At 32.1% G+C, this 18,713-nt stretch overlaps 1 protein-coding gene across 1 annotated transcript in view; it reads left to right on the top strand.

Moving 5' to 3' along the window:
- Nucleotides 1–18,713, top strand: part of Wdr62 (WD repeat domain 62) — a 122,056-nt gene that overhangs the window by 91,346 nt on the left and 11,997 nt on the right. Inside the window, exons 19-26 of the mRNA XM_090118521.1 lie at nucleotides 4,608–4,730; nucleotides 5,179–5,300; nucleotides 5,641–5,738; nucleotides 10,606–10,730; nucleotides 11,306–11,447; nucleotides 11,925–12,063; nucleotides 12,679–12,809; nucleotides 13,783–13,909. Coding sequence (XP_089974647.1) covers nucleotides 4,608–4,730; nucleotides 5,179–5,300; nucleotides 5,641–5,738; nucleotides 10,606–10,730; nucleotides 11,306–11,447; nucleotides 11,925–12,063; nucleotides 12,679–12,809; nucleotides 13,783–13,909 — 1,007 coding nt within the window. The remainder of the gene's footprint in view (nucleotides 1–4,607; nucleotides 4,731–5,178; nucleotides 5,301–5,640; nucleotides 5,739–10,605; nucleotides 10,731–11,305; nucleotides 11,448–11,924; nucleotides 12,064–12,678; nucleotides 12,810–13,782; nucleotides 13,910–18,713) is intronic.

Below are 18,713 nucleotides of genomic sequence, written 5' to 3'. Positions count from 1 at the left end.
AAATTATATATAGAGCGAATGGCTCTTTTCTGTAAGATAAATATAGTTTCTATATCTGCAGCCCTGCCCCACAGTAGAATTCCATAGGACATAATGCTATGAAAGTAGCTGAAATAAACCAATCTGGCCGTATCTTCATCGGTGAGATGCCTTATTTTTCGGACTGCATATGCAGCAGAACTGAGCTTACCTGCAGCGGTGTTGACATGGGCTCCCCACTGTAGTTTCTCGTCCAATGTTAACCCTAGAAATACAGTAGACTCAGTAGGATGCAATACCTCCCCGTTCAAGGTAATATCTCTGTTCAACTTTTTTACATTAGGAAGTAAAAATTCAACACAAGTGGTTTTTTTGGCATTTAATAATAAATTATTGGCAGTAAACCATTCAGATATGTGTAAAAGAGCACTGTTCACTTCGTCAACATTTGGGTCATGCCTATCCACATTAAAAATTAATGAGGTATCATCTGCAAACAGAACTATTTCACACCTATCCTGCAAATAATAGGGAAGATCATTGATATATACCAAGAACAAGAAGGGACCTAAAATTGACCCCTGTGGAACACCAATGTTAATTGACGCACCGCTAGAACGTTCTCCATTAACAACTACAGTCTGTATCCTATCATGCAGGTATGACGCTATGAGGTTCTGGGCTTTTCCTTTAATTCCATAGTGATTAAGTTTACGTAACAAAGTACAATGTTCAACGCAGTCAAATGCCTTGGAGAGGTCACAAAATATCCCTAGAGCATTTTTTGAGTTTTCCCATGCCTTATATATATGTGTTAGAAGTGCAACTCCAGCATCTGTGGTTGAGCGCCCCTTTGTGAAACCAAACTGTTTGGTGTGCAGTAAATTATTATTTGCAAAATGACTACTCAATTGGTTTAATATTAACTTCTCGAATACCTTACTTAATGTTGGTAAAATAGAGATAGGTCTATAATTGTTACAGTCTTCTTGATCGCCCTTCTTAAATAAAGGTATAACTTTACTAAGCTTTAGTAAATTAGGAAATGTACCATAGTCACAACACTTATTAAATATGGAAGCTAAATTTTTCGCAATATTTTCTATTATATTATTAACTAAATTTACGGACATTCCCCAAAGATCACAAGTATTTTTAAGATTAAGCGTCTTAAAGGCAGTAACAATATCATTAGCAGTTACGTGTCGTAATTCAAATAATGTACTGCACTCCGCAACATGGTCCCTCAAAAAGGTCTCTGCAAGTGCTGAAGACGAATTTAAACTATTAGTAATAGTAGCAGGGACACTACTGAAGAATTCTTCAAAAGCAAGCGCAACATCAGCACTTTTGTCAATAACCCTGTCATTATTTACAAGTTTTATGGTATTACTTGATTTGCTTTTACCCATTTCACCATTAATAATTGACCAAACTGTTTTAACTTTATTATCAGAGTCGCGTATTTTTTCTTTGATATACAAACGCTTTGCAGTGAAACAAACTTTTTTAAAAATTTTTGAGTAATTTCTAACATAACTAAGAAAAGATGGGTCTTTATTATATTGCTTCATACCATATAATTCATAAAGAATGTTCCTGCACCTATGTATACTAGCTGTCGCCCATTTACTAAATGGTAAATCCTTGGTAATATTTAAAGATTTAACTTTAAATATTTTTTCAAATTCTTTATGTACTAAATTAAAAAGATTTTTAAACATTTCACAAGGACTATTAGGATAGGATTGATCATTTAGTACGGGCAGGTTTTTATTAATATTATTCCTAAATTTATTAATGCCTTTTTTAGTTATAGGCCTAACATTAATCCTTTTAAATGTAGGTATGCAATCCCATTCAAAAACTACTTTCTGGCCACAGTGATCCGAAGTCAATGTATTGAGAATATTTTTCTCTAAACAGATGCAGTCACAGTATATATTATCAATACAAGTTGCAGAAGTAGGTGTAATTCGTGTGGGTTCGTTAAAAAGTTTATATAGATTAAATGACTGAAACAAATTAACAATTCGTGTAGCCGTTTGTGTTTGTAAAAGTAAATCAATATTAAAATCACCACATACTATAACTTTTTTTTACTCCTGCTTAGACGCTTTAATATTTCTTCCATGACTGTCTCAAACATATTATAGTCACTGGAAGGGGGTCTATAAACGCAAACAATAATATAACGCTCCAGCTCCACACAGGACAGTTCAATGGTCCGTTCTACAGAAAGACTAACAATGTCAGTTCGTTCTTTACATTTTACACTATCATGTACAAAAATAACAGAACCTCCGTGAATAGCCTGTGTCCTAAAGTATATACTTTTTAATTTGTAATTTTCAATATTTACTAACGACTGACATTGTTTAAGCCAATGTTCTGTTACACAAAATATTTTAATATTGTTATCATTCAGAAACAATTCTATTTCTAACAATTTGCTAGCCAAGCCTTGAATATTTTGATGCACAATGGAAAAACACTGCTTAGCTGTTGTCTTATATACTAGTTTAAATCTAGCTTAGGGCTAGATTGTCTGTCTACACTTAATCTAGGTTGATGTATAAAATTACTACTACATAAAATTATAGTAGATCGATGGTCTGATACCGAACATGTACCAGACTGGTTAATATTATATGCTATTAACATAGCAAGTTCACGCTTATATCTATATGGCAGATACACTGTATTCTTTGTCAAAGTAAAAGATTTAATACATGAGTTAATGTCAAAGTAAATAAATGCATCACGATGATGATTTGTTAGGTTATACAATTTTAAATTCATATTATAAATTAATCTATTTTGTTCTTGTGTCAAACCAGGTAGGTATGGCAAGGTACACAACATAAATTTACATTTAGTCTTACTACTAATATCTAACATTTTTTTTAATCCTACATCAATATCCTTATTATTTATATTTAAACTGTTCCCATATAATATAATTACAATATTATTCTTATTAAAGCTGAAATGATCCAGTGATTTGATTATATATTTAAATGAACTGTTAGGCGTACAAACATTAGTAACTTTAAGCCCTAAGTTGTTGAGCATAGCGCCAAATCCCTGACCAATATTATCTGACAACACAATTATTTCCTGCTTTGAAAGGTATTTAGTATTACTGGTTGGAATTGTGGTAGTGGGTTTAACACTATGTATGTCTGTGTAGTCAGGCTTATGGGGCGACGGTTGCTCATTGTCATTGTTTGAACACTGACATACATATTTATTGGTCAGCGACTCAAAACGATCCATATTCTCATTGCTCAACTTAATAAGATAATCTGCCTCTTGTATATGCTCATTAATTTGCATTTGGGCAGAAGAGTATTTCTGGTTCACATCAGTTAACATTTGACTTAAGGAGTCTATCTTCTCCTTAAGTTCAGTTGTTTCTACATCATATAAGATTTTATAGTATTCTAGATCCCTATGATATTTATCTAACTCCTGAACAAGGTTTATGTTGTCTTTCTTTAGTTGAACTATCTTTTTTAAAGAACTCTTTCTAACAATAGATTGCGTACGCTTGATGAATTTACTTATTCTAAGATATTTTTTTAACTTCTTATGCGAAGAGAAATTGAATTTTTTAAAGTTTATAGAGCCACTTAACTGTCCACATTCAATTAATTCATCATGAAGACTACTTGGTGTGTTGCATTGCCGCTTGGGATTGTCCTCTTGCGCTTCCATTAAGCTACATTCCAACTCAGCGATACGGCTAAGAGCTTTCTCATGGTCACTAGAGCACTGCTGGAAGCTGTCCACAACGTCTTGTAGGGCTTTGCACTTGTCTTCACTATAAATGTATTTCATGTGTAGTTCAGCCAGCTCGGCCTTAAGAAGAGAGTTCTTTTTTATAATTCCTTGAATCTCTAATTCACTTTCATCCCGCTCTTGTATGAGTTTTTCACATAAAGATTGTGAAGCTTTTAAATCATGGAGTGTAGCTTTTAATTTATTCTCCATGTCCTTAGCTACTGCCTTGCGGGTCAGCATGTTGTACTTTTAAGTTACTGAAACAGATGAAAGGAAATGTATGAGATAATTATTCCTGAATACTATTATGATAGAACTGAATGTTGATATTAAGTGATTAACGGTATGATGTAGTAAAGAGTAAAGAATAATATTGTCTGGGGCGATAAGTTTTTGTCTTCTAAATTGCTTCCAACTTGTCAAGCAAAGTGAGACGGTAACTTTTATGCCAATGTATTTATTGTGACGTAGCTCATTCATCAATTACCGATATTGTCGGTAAAATAATGTAAATGCTGACAACACTGATTATTTTTATTTCAATTTTTGAAAAAAAAATGGCCAATTTTAGTCAAAATTTATAAATTTCTGACAAGAAATGAAATCTTCAATCTGACTTTCCACATTGGTGAGAAAAATTAACATTTTTGATGACAATTAAAAAAAGTAATGAAATGTTTTTATATTTTTTAAAGACCTTAAAATGCGCTATAATTCTTCCATTTACAATATCACAAAATTCTCTATAGATTTTGAGATATTTGATGCAATACCAAATATCCCTAATTCCCTAGACTTTGTTGATGTGTGTATATCTGAAATCAATAAATAACATTTTTCAGGAAAGTAACACCCTCAAACGGTATGTCTGGTTTGGAAAGTGAAACCGATTCGCATCTTGGCTCCCCGCCGCGGGAAATACCGACTGATGATAAATTTGCCGCGCCCGTTGTACCGGATTATACGTAAGTTTGAAATTTATGTGTTATAAGAAATGTTAGTTTTATAAAGTAGGCCATATTAAGCACTTTGGAAAGTGTTTTTTGAAAATATTTGATTGTAAAGCAAGATTAGAATTTTTGTCTTTTCCTGTAAGTTTGATATCTATTGCTTTCTGTTCTTTCGCATTTTTTATACTGTTTTATTGAAAACCAAACACATATCTGTTTTATTAATGTAAACTTTTACATACATTATTGAATAGTCATTTTTAAAGTTTCCATCGATTTGAAATGTTGCTTCTACCAAGAAGAATCTGTAAGAAGCACGATAGTTATTCCTTTTAAAGATAAAATAACAAATATGTAGAAATAATCCCGGTAATACAGTAAGTAACACATAATAAAACCTTATCAATGAATTCTAAAATATTTAATACTTATTAACCGATTTCTTTTAACAAAAAACTTTCAGGTTACGCATAGGTCGTCTACCGTCATGGGCTAAAAAGAGTCTAGGTGATGACGTGAGCACTCCCGCCACACCACCTGATCCTGCACCAAGAGGGAAATGGGCTTCGAGGGTTTTACCTGCAGGTATTACTTATTGTATTTATTATCTTTTTTTATTTAGAAATAGAAATAGAATTTACTTGCAGTCCGCCCCAGGAATATTATTAAAAAATGAATTAACTAAATCCGTTCAGCCGTTCTCGAGTTTTGTGCCTAGCAACACATTTGTACATATGTATTATAGATTTAACACTTTGATTATATTTACTATCATTAATTGGAAAAAAATAACTTACACTTTAACAAAAATTTAGTTTACATACAAAATAGCTTTTGTGTTTTCTGAAATATTTAACTTATTACAATGGTCTCTGGAAACATCAAAAGATTACCATATCTTTAATCTTATTATTTAATTTTACAGAAAAAAGAGTAGACTCAGACGGGTCGAAAGATAGTTCGCTAGATAGCGGTACTGACACTAGATATATAGAAAAGCGACGGGAACAGGGTGTTAAACAGGTATGTATTATATAGATATAAGGTTAGGCACAAAGATTAGGTTACAAAGTTAATCAAAAGAATTACAGAATTATATAAGATTATTATGGTGGAAAATCGATTAAATAATAAGAAAATGATGTAGGGTACAAAGATAAGTAGGGTACGAAATTAACTTATATATGGTACAGCTAGATTATTTGGGCACAAAATTAATAAAGAGAATTTGTAGAGAAGAAAAGTTAAAAATGCAGAATATCAATGTAGGGTACAAATTGAAATTTATTTTGGGTACAGAATATAATTTAAATAGGTTATGAAGGTGAATTTGTCAACGGTGAGGATTAGATAATTTCAAAATTTTGCGAGTTAAATATGGATTTTAATTTAATATAATAATGAAAAATAAAACCGATATTTTTTATTTTAATTAGTTTATTTTCCAGCAGATAAAGTATTTTTATTATATTTTTATTGAATTATACCTTTTTTATTGTTTTATTTTACGTTGAATTGGTTATTTATATGTGTGGGTATATTGTGAATTGTCTTATATATGTGTGTGCCGTATTTTCTCCAAAAAAGCTTAGAAAATAAAGATAGTATTTTAAAACCTTTTTAAAACATAGTTAGCTGTAATTCTTAGATACCGATATAATACCGATATCGAAATACCGGTATTATAATAACGATATTTTTTTTGCATTTTTTTTGCTGAATTTTTTTTGTGTACATATATTATTATGTAGATAATTATTGTATGCACTATGTAATGTTTAACATTTTGTACTATGTCTAATCACTCACAAAGGTAGTGGTTTTGGTGGTGGATATAGTATTAATAAGTTTTTATTTCAAATAAGACATCTAAATTGTATTTTATTGTAAGAGCAACTATGGAGTTTCTTGCCGGTTCTTCTCCATAGATACTGCTTTCCGAATCGGTGGTAAATGTTAAAAATATATAATGGCGATTCGAAAGTGCTTCTAGAAGAAGTCTAATTGAATAAATAAATGTTTGAGTTTTTTTTAATTGTGAAATATATTTTTGGTGTGTTGTAAATTGTAATGTTATAAAATATTTTTGGATGTCTTATTTCAATTGTAGATAATTATAATTTTGAGTTGACTTAAATTTTTGTTGCATGTTTTTTTTGTTAACACAGTTTTAGTTTTAACGCAATAATATTGAACATTTAAAATGTATATACCTGAAACGTACACGAAGATTTTTAACCGACTTATAAAATCGACATTAGATTATCAATCCGTATCATGATTTTTTTTCTTTAGGGAAAATTTACAATTGCAGCAGAAAATTTATATCGCGATCCGATAGTTAAATATAATAATTATTGCAAAATGATAGCCAAACAAAAGTTTAAGTCTGCTCATAAACAAATAATGGTTATGGTCACTAAATTAATTGAAAAGTATCGTTACTTTATTAAGAATAACGAACGATACAATAATTATTATATAGCATTTCAAGTACTGATACAGTATCAATACTAATTGTTAACGGTAATTACATACCGATACAAAATCAAAAGAAAAATACCGGTATACGATACTGGTGTCAATATACCGGTATCAGTATACCGATGTTAATACTGTTACAAAATACCGGTATCAACACCGGTATCACATAACGGTACTAAATACCGGTATCAAACTAGAGGCCGAAATCGCTCAACCTGTCTCAACTGCCGCGCGTCGAGGCTCTGTTCAGGAACTTTGATCGAACGATGCGAGCCACGTACGATATATTGACGATATCGCCGAGGGCGGAAAAGGTTATTTTGTTTGCTTTACGACTTTTTTTTGCTTGTGTCGTGACGTGTAAATGCGTTTTTTTTAGTAAATACATATAAAAAAACATGTTAAACTAACTTACCGTGTTCTGCAGAATCGTTTTTGTGTGTGTGAATGATTGTTTCGCACAAGTATGTGAGTGAGGATAAAGTATTGCTACTGCTAAAATACTTTTTTAAAGTAGGATGTGAGCAATTCTTTCCGTTTGATCGAATTAAATTTCCTTAAAATTTATTGGGGAATCTAAAAGGTCATTTGCGTCAATTTTAAATGAGTAATTCTAATTTTTTTTTGAATTACTATTGATCACAACAGAGCTTTCCTACCTTTTTATTTAATTAATAATTAATTTTTATCGTCCTCTATGTCTCAACTTCATTATAAAAGAATGTTTAAATATTAACCACTTAAAGTGGGATATTAAAAACGTATTTATACGTCACGATATATTATTAAGTTAGACTGGAGTTAGGCTGTATAGATTCATCTGCATTTGTTTAATTCACTTTGTTTTTGTCATCACCATTCGTGTTTGTTCTTATTGCTTTTTTTATTAGTTTTCATTGTGTATGTTTCACTTTGATGTTGTTTGCATTGTATTGTATGTTGTGCTTTATTTTATAGAATATCACCATTATATTGTTTTTCATTGATTAAGCTGTGTCGTATGTTCAGCTTAATTTTATATATGTACTATCATCATTGCTATATTTTTCATTGATTTTTCATCATCATCATCATTGTCAGCCTACATTTGTCCACTGCTGGACATAGGCCTCAGTCATGGCACGCCACTGAGCCCGGTCGTGATAGATGAGGTCATTGATTTTTAGCTATTTGAAATCATTGGGTATTAGTCCAGGATCCATCGCCCATTTTTTATCCTTGTTACCTCTGTTAGCTACCACAATCGAGAGTTTCGTACATGAAATTATTGGACGTCTCATCAAAATAAAGCTACTCATGGAAAATTAGCTTGATAGTAATCAAGTGCAAAAATGGGCGATGGATCCTGAACTATATATTTGTTTATTAGAATATAATTGTAAGTAGGTTTATTTCGTTTCGATAGGCTTGTTTTTGTTAGAATAATGTTGGGTATTCAACTATTCATTCATTGATTTGTTTGTTCACATCGTTTTCTTGTAAATATTGTATATGTATATATATTAAGTATTTTTTATTATATAAGTTGCAAATATTTACAGATTTTGACAAAATCTTATGGAAAGGTTCTTTTTTTAGGTCTAGATAATTTTTTTTCTATATCTTTTAGTACACACACTATTGTTATTTGATGTTTTTTCTATAATGCGTTAAACTTCTCTTAAGTTTTAGGTTTTCCTGGGAGATTGTATCGTGTCCTTTTTTTGTTTTTCTGTTGTCTGAAGTTATTTTCATCCTTCGTTATCATAGAAAAAAGCTTACTTGAATTTTATACACATTACATCCAATACCGATATCCGGTACCGGTTCGTTACCGGTATTCACTTAAACCGGTGTTTCATTTGTATGTCTCTTAATTGACTTAAGTTTTCTTATGTGTCAATTATGTGTTTAGTTGTTCGGTAATTGTTGTTTGTCAAATTTGTGGGCAGTGTGTTGTTAAATTTATTTATTCGTTGCCATTGGTTTCATTCTAGATGGCGTTGAATTAAAAGTTTATCCAAACGTTACAATTGATTAAAAATATATATTTGAATAAGGGCCGATTTTTCAATGCTTGGATAAAACTTATCCGTCCAATAAAGTATTACACGATAATATTAAAATGTCACGTAAACTGTCAAATACGGGCAATTAGAATACGTTTTTAAAATGGTAGTTTTATACATTATTCGACGAATAAGTTTTATCAAAGCATTGAAAAATCGGCCCTAATAATAATTTAAAAAGCAATTGTTTCTTCACTATATACAGTGAATATTTAGAAATGTGGGAGGGTATAATGTAACTGTTTTAGAAGTCTTCAAGTGGTCTGACCATTTAACATTACCTTTGGGTTTCGACTATATAAAATTATCATTTAATTTAAATTACTGTAAGTACCAAAAAGTATATTTTGGAGGGATATTATTTTGATAGTTTTGCATGTTGCATGTAAATAATAAGGTATACTTTAAATATAATAAACTTTTATCGTGACAAAATCAAACGTTTATCTCGAGAAAAAAAGAGCGCCAAAAGTGGTTTATCGCAGATAAAACCAAAACTAAAAGTAATTACACAAAATGCTCTGACAAATATCTTGCAAATGTTTTAATATAATTGTTTATGAAAAAAAAATCATAATAAGTATTACCATGTCAAGTAGAAAACGTAAAAGTGTGAAAATTAGAGCTAACTTGGTGATTTTTTTTTATCGAGTAAATTTTAATATTTTATGTTTTTGATTAAACAGAATCGTTGAACATATCATCTAGTTTGATATATATTTTATTTTTTAGATTTGGTCTTGCATATTACACGTATCATCTAATAGAAGATTGGTTATTTTGCTTTATGCGCCCCCTTAAATAATAGATCTTATAATTTAAACCTACATAGGAAAAAATGGCAAAAAAGCCTTGCCTAGTTTTCCATAATATTAAGCAGTTTGTAACTAGAGGGCGATGTTTTAATTCGATAATTTTATTTCATTAGCATCTGCCCTATTTATGCCTAGTTTTGTGTTAAGTTTCCAAAAATTTCCAACAATTATTATTTTGATACTAGCACACAAAAACTCATAAAAAATCATTAAAATCCGTTTAAGTACCTATTCTTCAATTTTTTGAAGTGTCACGACTTCTTGTATATAGATAACTAGCTGTTTCCTGCGGTTTCACCCGCATTGCTCCGCTCCTGTTCGCCTTAGCGTGATGATATAGCCTATAGCCTTCCTCGATAAATGAGCTATCTAAGACCGAAAGAATTTTTCAAATCGGAAAAGTAGTTCTCGAGATTAGCGCGTTCAAACAAACAAACAAACTCTTCAGCTTTATAATATTAGTATAGATTGTTACACGGTCTGTACGCACCTTTATATTATATTGAATAATATAATATTCTTATGTTATATTAATTAAAACAGGACCAAGAATCGACAGAACACGACGGAGACATAGAAGACATTTCAGACGGTGAAAGGACATCGTCCTCCGAACGAGGGAATAGACCGACTTACTATCCTGGGAATAACGATGATGAAACTCCTAGGTAAGTGTAGATTTAGGATTAGATCTTGTTAACGTATAGCAGTACTAATTACTATGTAGGAAAGTGAAGATGTTTAGGAAGGCTAGTTTGTCTGTCTTTTTCCCACACTGAAATAGCTAATGCTTTTAGTTGTCATGGTACTTAGAAAAATACCATAAAAGTAATTAAAAATGTTATAATATTCTCTAAATATCTCTCTCTTATAATAACAATAAGTAACTTTTGACTTTTGAATAGGAAGGAAAAACACATATTTGAATTACTGTACAAGTCTTGATATAATTATTCTTTTTAGGCTGTGTGTATTTTGATCCACCGTGGATCCACCAGAATACTCTACTTAGATCAAAATTTTTTTTTAAATTTTCTCAAACATTATCTGACTATGTTTTCATACATTTATTTATTTATTTATCAAAAAGAAAAATACATGTTACAAACCACACAGAACATTTTATGCTATTATGAATTAATCTATAAAGAACGAAAACAGAAACTGTCAATACTTAATACTACTTATACAGTTATAATAAAAAAAAATCAGTTTGAAATAAAATTGTTTATTTACTTTCCAGCGAATTCATGGTAACAGCAATGGACGCTACAGAGCTACGACAATCAATGCGGCGTTCGAAACGCTGGGCGGGCGAAACGCCGCGTTTGGAATTACCCGCCACTTCGTTGAGCGGCTCGCCGCATGACTCTGAGGATGATGAGGTGAGTTTGAGTTTGAGTTTGAGTTTGAGTGGAAGTAAAAGTTAAAGTTGGATTTTGGTAGGAGATTTAAGTTATTGTAATTTGAGTTTTGAGTTTGAGTTGGAGTATAAATTAGAGATGGTGTAAATATGTAATTATAATAATGTTAAAAAAGGTTTGATAAAATAAAAAGATATATGATAAAGAGCGTTCGAAACGCTGGGCGGGCGAAACGCCGCGTTTTTAACGTAAATTTTTTGAGTATGAATTGGATTTAAGTTTTAGTATATTTACTAATACAGAATTTTAAATTTTATCTTAGTTTTATGTTTTAGTGAGATGAATAATTAATTTTACTTATTTTAAATACTTTATTGTACTAACAACACAATAACAATAGGTGCAAAAAGCGTATACAAAAAATGTTTCTTATAATCCTACAAGTATCGAAAAAAAACCAAAATAAAATACTATTACTAATAATAATAATTTCCCCAGGTATCAACCCCCTCAGGGGACAACGGGGATCGCAACCCGCTGTCCGGTTCGTGCGAGTCGATAGACACAGCCGGGAGGCGGGAGATGTATATCAAATCCGCGTTTGACAGCTTGAGCGGTGTTGATGTTGATAGTAGTGGTGAGTATTATAATATACATACTAGTTTCCGCCCACGACTTTGTACGTGCATCCCCGTTTTTCCCAGTTCCCGCGAGAAATCCTTTCTTAGCGGATGCCTACGTCCTAACATCTACCTGCATGCCAAATTTCAGCCCGATACGTCCAGTGGTTTGGGCTGTGCGTTGATAGATCACTATATCAGTCACCTTTGAGTTATATATATATAGATACATATAAAATGACATACAACAATAAAAAAAACTAGAGTTCAGAAATTGTCCGAAGAAAAACTCTGCCTACGCGTCTATTAGGCAGAGTTTTCTAATATTCTTTGAACATTATTCCTCCTGCGTTTGATATATCTTGTTGATGTGGATATTCGTTGTAAATTTTATATAAACTAGCTGTGCCGCGCAGTTCTACCAGCTTTGTCTAAAACCTAATAAATGTTACATACTAAATCCTTCGTCTTCAATCACTCTATCTATAAAAATCATCAAAATCCGTTGCGTAGTTTTAAAGATTTAAGCATACAAAGGGACATAGGGACAGAGAAAGCGGCTTTGTTTTATACTATGTAGTGATAATCGTAATTATGTACATTTAGATTTAATTAAAATAACAAATTCCCAGCACAAACGGGCCACAATTCGCTATCATCAAAGCATTTACGAGGACCGTCACTACGACCGGACCCGGAAGCGGCCAGAAAAAGGGAAGAATTGCAAAGGAGGATATTGGAAACTAGACGGCAGTTGGAGAGCGTGAGTCGAACTGAACTCAAACATTTATTCGTTGAAAAAATATGAAATAAATATTCATTCATTCATTCAATATGCTTTCATTCAATGTTCATTAATTCAATATGCATTCATTCAATATTCATTCATTCAATATTCATTCATTCAATATGCATTCATTCAATATTCATTCATTCAATATGCATTCATTCAATATTCATTTATTCAATATGCATTTATTCAATATTCATTCATTCAATATGCATTCATTCAATATGCATTCATTCAATATGCATTCATTCAATATGCATTCATTCAATATTCATTCATTCAATGTGCATTCATTCAATATTCATTCATTCATCTAAACTTTCTTAAGTTCGAATCGCCAAAATACATAATTATTTACCACCGGTTGTGAAAGCAGTTTCTAAGGACTGGCAAGAAACTCTGTAGTTAGTCTTTTAAAATCATATCAACATTTTAATTTTCCAAAAAATATTATAAAAATCATGCATGCATTATCTTACACACATACATCCTTCCTACTAATATAATATAATAAATGCGAAAGTTTGTGAGGATCGATTATGTTTATGTGTGTGTTTGTTACTCTTTCACGCGAATACTACTGAACCGATTACAATGAAATTTAGCACATATATATTATAAAAATCATGCATGCAAAATTCTAGGATGAGGGTAGTTTGGATTGACACATGGAATAAGTTTTATCCCGGACTTCGAATTTTTAAATTACTAGCTGCTCCGTGCGGTTTCACCCGCATTGCTCCGCTCCTGTTGGTCGTAGCGTGATGATATATAGCCTATAGACTTCCTCGATAAATGGGCTATCTAACACCGAAAGAATTTTTCAAATCGGACCAGTAGTTAGAGATTAGCGCGTTCAAACAAACAAACAAACTCTTCAGCTTTATAATATTAGTATAGATAATATTACTAAGATAGTATTCAATTATTTTTCTTAACATTACAGGTGGCATTCCGTTCTAACCTCAAATCGAGTCAATCTACGACAGATTTATCGTACATACCCGAAAAGGATGGATCAAAACGGAACAGACCAGTCTCTATGGCCGTGCCAAGCAATAGTCGACCTTATGGTATGAGACATAGAGTTTAGTTTGCTAGTTACTTAAATGGAAAACACGTCTAAGGTTAAAATTAAAAATTTTGAAGTAAAACTTCCTTAGGCGCGTTGAGAGTAAAATTTTAAGGTCGCGTCATGGCAATACCGTCACGTCATGGAGTAAGGTGACGATTTTGGTATCTTTCAATCTCGCCAAAGAAGTTTCACTTCTGACACGTGTGATCGGCACACATGCATTTTATAAGTAAATATAATGTTTGTTTAATGGAGGCGTGTTTTTCATTAGCACAATGAATTGTATTGTATTTCACGTCTAATATATTGAGTTAAAATAATTTACTAATATTAAATCAGACACTTAAACTTAAGTAAATAAAGTTTTACTGCTTTCATTAGGAAAAGCAACTTAACATTAAGCTATGTCTAAGTATTAAGTAACTAGCTGTTGCCCGCGACTTCGTCCGCGATTCGGTCGTTTTTCGTCATTCGTCGTTTAAAAAAAATACGTGACACTTTATTTTTGAATGTTCTTAATTGTCTCTTATAAAATTTAACTACATTAAAATTGAATTCTCTGATAAGAAACTCTTAAAAACATCGAAAATCATAGACATCGAATATCTGAGGAAAACATGAATGAATGTGATTTAAATTCTACATTTCTTACTAATTAAAATAATAATCTAAATTAAATGTAGATTAACAGTTTGAGCGCACCATTATAGAATATGTACCTAAGTAATAAATTACGTTAGTTTACATAGTAACTTTACTAAAAACATGATGACTTTCTTTCGCGCTCGGTACCACAAACTAAACATGTTTGTGGTACGTGGCCCGCGTCACTTTACCCCCCACGAGTTCCCCTCCGTTGCTATGCGAAAATACATTCGTCGCCCTACTGTAGGAAAAATTGTAATACTGCGGCCTGGGCGTTATAACACGCTCAGGGAATTCCTGAGTGCTGATAGACTTCCGTCTATCGGCATTTATACCAATTTTATATTAATATCACCATCTTGAGGAAAAGCTTCTAATGTCGATTTAAAACGCATATATACGGATTAACCTGATGAATTAACATGTTCTAAAATTGTGAAATGAGTTCAGTTTTAAATTCGAGAAATATTGATTTCTTGTATTCGATTATTCGTCGTAGTCGAATACAAAATATATTTAAAGAAACTTAGGTTGGCCTTCAGGCAAAAGGGATCCTATCAAATGATAAACTTGACCTTGTATCTTAAAAGTAAGAATGAAAGGAGCATCTAATAATTGTTGAGCACCAAAGGATCATTTAAAACGCAATACTATAAGAGCTAATATTGTCTAAGAACTGTTTAGATTGCACATGTTCCTCTAAAACTTAAAAGTAGTGATTTCAAAGGTTCCGGCGTATCTTCAAACGAAAGCCGACTCCTTACTCCACTTTAAAGCATTACAAAAAGAACATACTACGTTAATATCGCCTATACAGAAGATGATCTGTAATCAATTGTGAGGTTATAAGCAAACCCACTTTTATATTATTTTGTCGGACCACACCACCGAATTTGTAGATTGATCTTCTATGTTTACCTCTAAGTCATTAAGACTATGTCGAAATCTGTCTGCAATAAGACGGGCCTCTCGCTATTCGTCCGTTTAAAGAGACCAATAGTTTCAATTCTTAATCTTTCATTAAACAAACTTATTAATCGTTCTTGTCTCAAATAATGGTAATATTCGCGTCCCTACTCTAGTCATTGCTTATGCTCATGTTCATCTTCGAGAGATCGAATAATATTATGGTGCACCCTATTATTTGTCAAACGGTCTTCATATTGAGTAAAAGTTTCAGAATTCTCGAGATAAAATATGACGATCGTGATCAGCTGTGAGACGTAATTCCCTCTCAGTGAGGGTTTCGGTCTCACGGGATAGTACAATATGCCATTTGCGATCAGCTGTGAGACGTTATATATACCCTCAGTGAAGGTTTCGGTCTCACAGGATAGTACATGCCGTTCGCGGTCAGCTGTGAGCCGCAATTCTCGTTGTGAAGCGGTTTCAGGTTCGGCATAACACATGTTGTTTTCGGTCAATAGTAAACCTCTTATCTCTAACGATCCTTGAGAACTCTTATTTCTCATTTTCTTAACTTTGCTCGAATTTCGATATATAAAGATTTTTTAGGTGGCACTGATGCGGGTGAATAAAAATTAAAACGGACTAAGAGTGTTATAATCTCAATCATCATCATCAATACATATAATAAAATTGTGGAAAAGTGATGTCTGTACAATTAAAATATGTAGAAAAAAATTAGCAGGTGTTATTATTATCGAGAAATCGAGAGAAACCATTTTTTTCTCTTAAAAGCTCCCCCCCTCCCACTTCCCGAACTCCGATTGACCGTAATTTATTTTTCCTTACATTTTTATCATATCCTTTTCTAATGGGTTTCATCCTACTGCGATTTTTTTTTGTTTCAAAAATTATCTACCCTGGTGTATAGGTAAATTTTCCACATAAAATGTCCTTTAAATTATGTCGTATTATATTTTTAACCCCCGACGCAAAAAGACTGGTGTTATGTGTTTGACCGCTATGTATTTCTGTGTGTGTGTGTGTGTCTGTCTATGGCACCGTAGCTGGCTAACAGGTAAACCGAATTAGATGCGGTTTTTTTTGTTAGGCAGAATATTTTCCGACGCTGGTTCTTAGATAAAGTGTATCAAAATTGGTTCATCCACTTATTATACCTACATAGGGGTAAAAGTGGGAATGAAAAAAATGAAAGTTATAATTTATTTTTAAAGATCTTCGGGAAGTTTATGAAATTATTTATTCCTTTTTCTATACACTTTTCTTCGTCTAAACGGTTTAGTTACGTGCTCTCTCTCTCTTCAGCCTTTAGTTACGTGCGTGAGACAGGAAAGATCTAATTTGGATTTGTTTCTGGATTTGATAAAAACTGAGTATCGATTAAGCTGATCAGTGGCTACTGGCTACACCATAGATTATTAAAAACATCCGTTTAAGAAAGGAAGGAAATAGAATTTGCTCCTCTCCCCCCCCCCTGGTTCCTAAAAAATAATATTATGACATAATTTAAAAGAAATTTTACGTAGAATTAGTTAGGCATTTCTTTTTTGATTTTCGATATTATATACTAATCATAATTTTTAATTACAATATGTAGTAACTATTTGGTATAGGTTAGGCATTTCATTTCTTGATTTTCTTTAATAATTTGGTACGTAAGTTTTTTAGCTCAGTTTAGTAAGAAATTTTAATAACAATTCTTTTAATTATTTATGGTAGTACAACAGTACAGTATGGTTGTACGTATTTACTCAATAATTGTATGTTAAATAGTAATTCAGCATGGGCGTAGCCACGGTGGGGCTGGGTGGGGCGCTTACCCTGGCTTTGATCTGGTAGGTACTAATTGTGAAGGGGAGTGGGCGTGGGCGTGGGATTGGGACTGAACGTGGCATATGGCGTGGGAGTGCGAGTGGGCGCGGGAGTGGGAGCATGAAAATAAAAATGATTTTTTATTGTTGCCCCACCCTGAGCCCATGGTCATAGGTCCCATAGTCACTATTCCACGCGAACGAAGTCGCGGGGACAGCTAGTAGACAAATATAATCAGAAAGCTAAGCTCAACCATAAAAGAAAGACATTTATGATGTCGGGAGATATTTTTTATATAATATGGAGAACATTTCTTTCATACTTGATTTCTGTGTAGCTTTAACCATTAAGATACACGCATTAAGAACGCACACGCGACGAAAGCTTAAAAATGGAGTTGCTGCTCTGCTCACGAATATGAAAAATAATTGTACCAAGTTTCGTTTAAATCCGTCGAGTAGTTTTTGTTTCTATAACGGTTATACAGACAGACAGACGGACAAACATTTTTGACGTCGATGTCGATCTCTAATCACCTCGTGATAGTTATTTAGGAAATATATTTCATGTGCAGAATTGACCTCTACAGATTTAATATAAGTAGGTATACATATATTTAGATTCCAATTTCCATGTAACGTTAAATTCGACTATATAATAACTAACAGACAACGCAGGTTACTCTCGTTTCCGTAAGTTGAGGCGGCTACATATTCGGTCCTAATAACATGACTTTTTGTGAACGAAACGACAGCGCGGTTTAATTCGATGGCAACACCATCAGAAAAAAGGAAATATTTTTAACTTTGAAAAAATATTATGATTTACACTATTAATACTATTTTAACATTAACACAAAATATAAGACTATGAGTGTGTAAAAATAAATCCAGCTAGTTTCACATCACACTTATGTTTATAATTAGGTATACGACATGAAAATATATTAATTACCAAGCAATAATCATACAGATAAATACTGAACAAAAGTATTAACAGTCAAAGTATATTTTTACTAACAACATGTAAATGATGAAGGAATAATAATTATCAACGAACTAACCTTTTTGTATTAGAGTCCCGCCTCGTGATCGAATTATTAAAACACGAAGATTTTTAAAAATGTAACCAATGAACACAATCAATATTAGATTAACTGTAATGGTGTCTAGTTTGACTTAAAATAATATACATCTACCCTCACTTTTAAAAATGTAGTATATTCACACGAATTATATAAGCGCACCTTATAGGGAAGGGAAGATTTATTATGGGTTAAAGAGTTAAATAAATAAATAACATAATTATATTTAAATTATTAATTTTTAACATTGTGTTCAGTAGTGTTAACATGTAAATTGATTTGATTTTTACGAAATCTCATAGATGGCGCTGAATCAAATTTGTCTTTATAGTAC

The sequence above is a fragment of the Colias eurytheme genome, chromosome 30, assembly GCF_061535395.1.
Source record: "Colias eurytheme isolate Ceu_HAF_F1 chromosome 30, ilColEury1 Martin Lab GWU primary, whole genome shotgun sequence".
NCBI classification, from domain to species: domain Eukaryota; kingdom Metazoa; phylum Arthropoda; class Insecta; order Lepidoptera; family Pieridae; genus Colias; species Colias eurytheme.
Note: the sequence above shows the minus strand (reverse complement) of the source record. Positions and strands in the feature narration are given on the sequence as shown.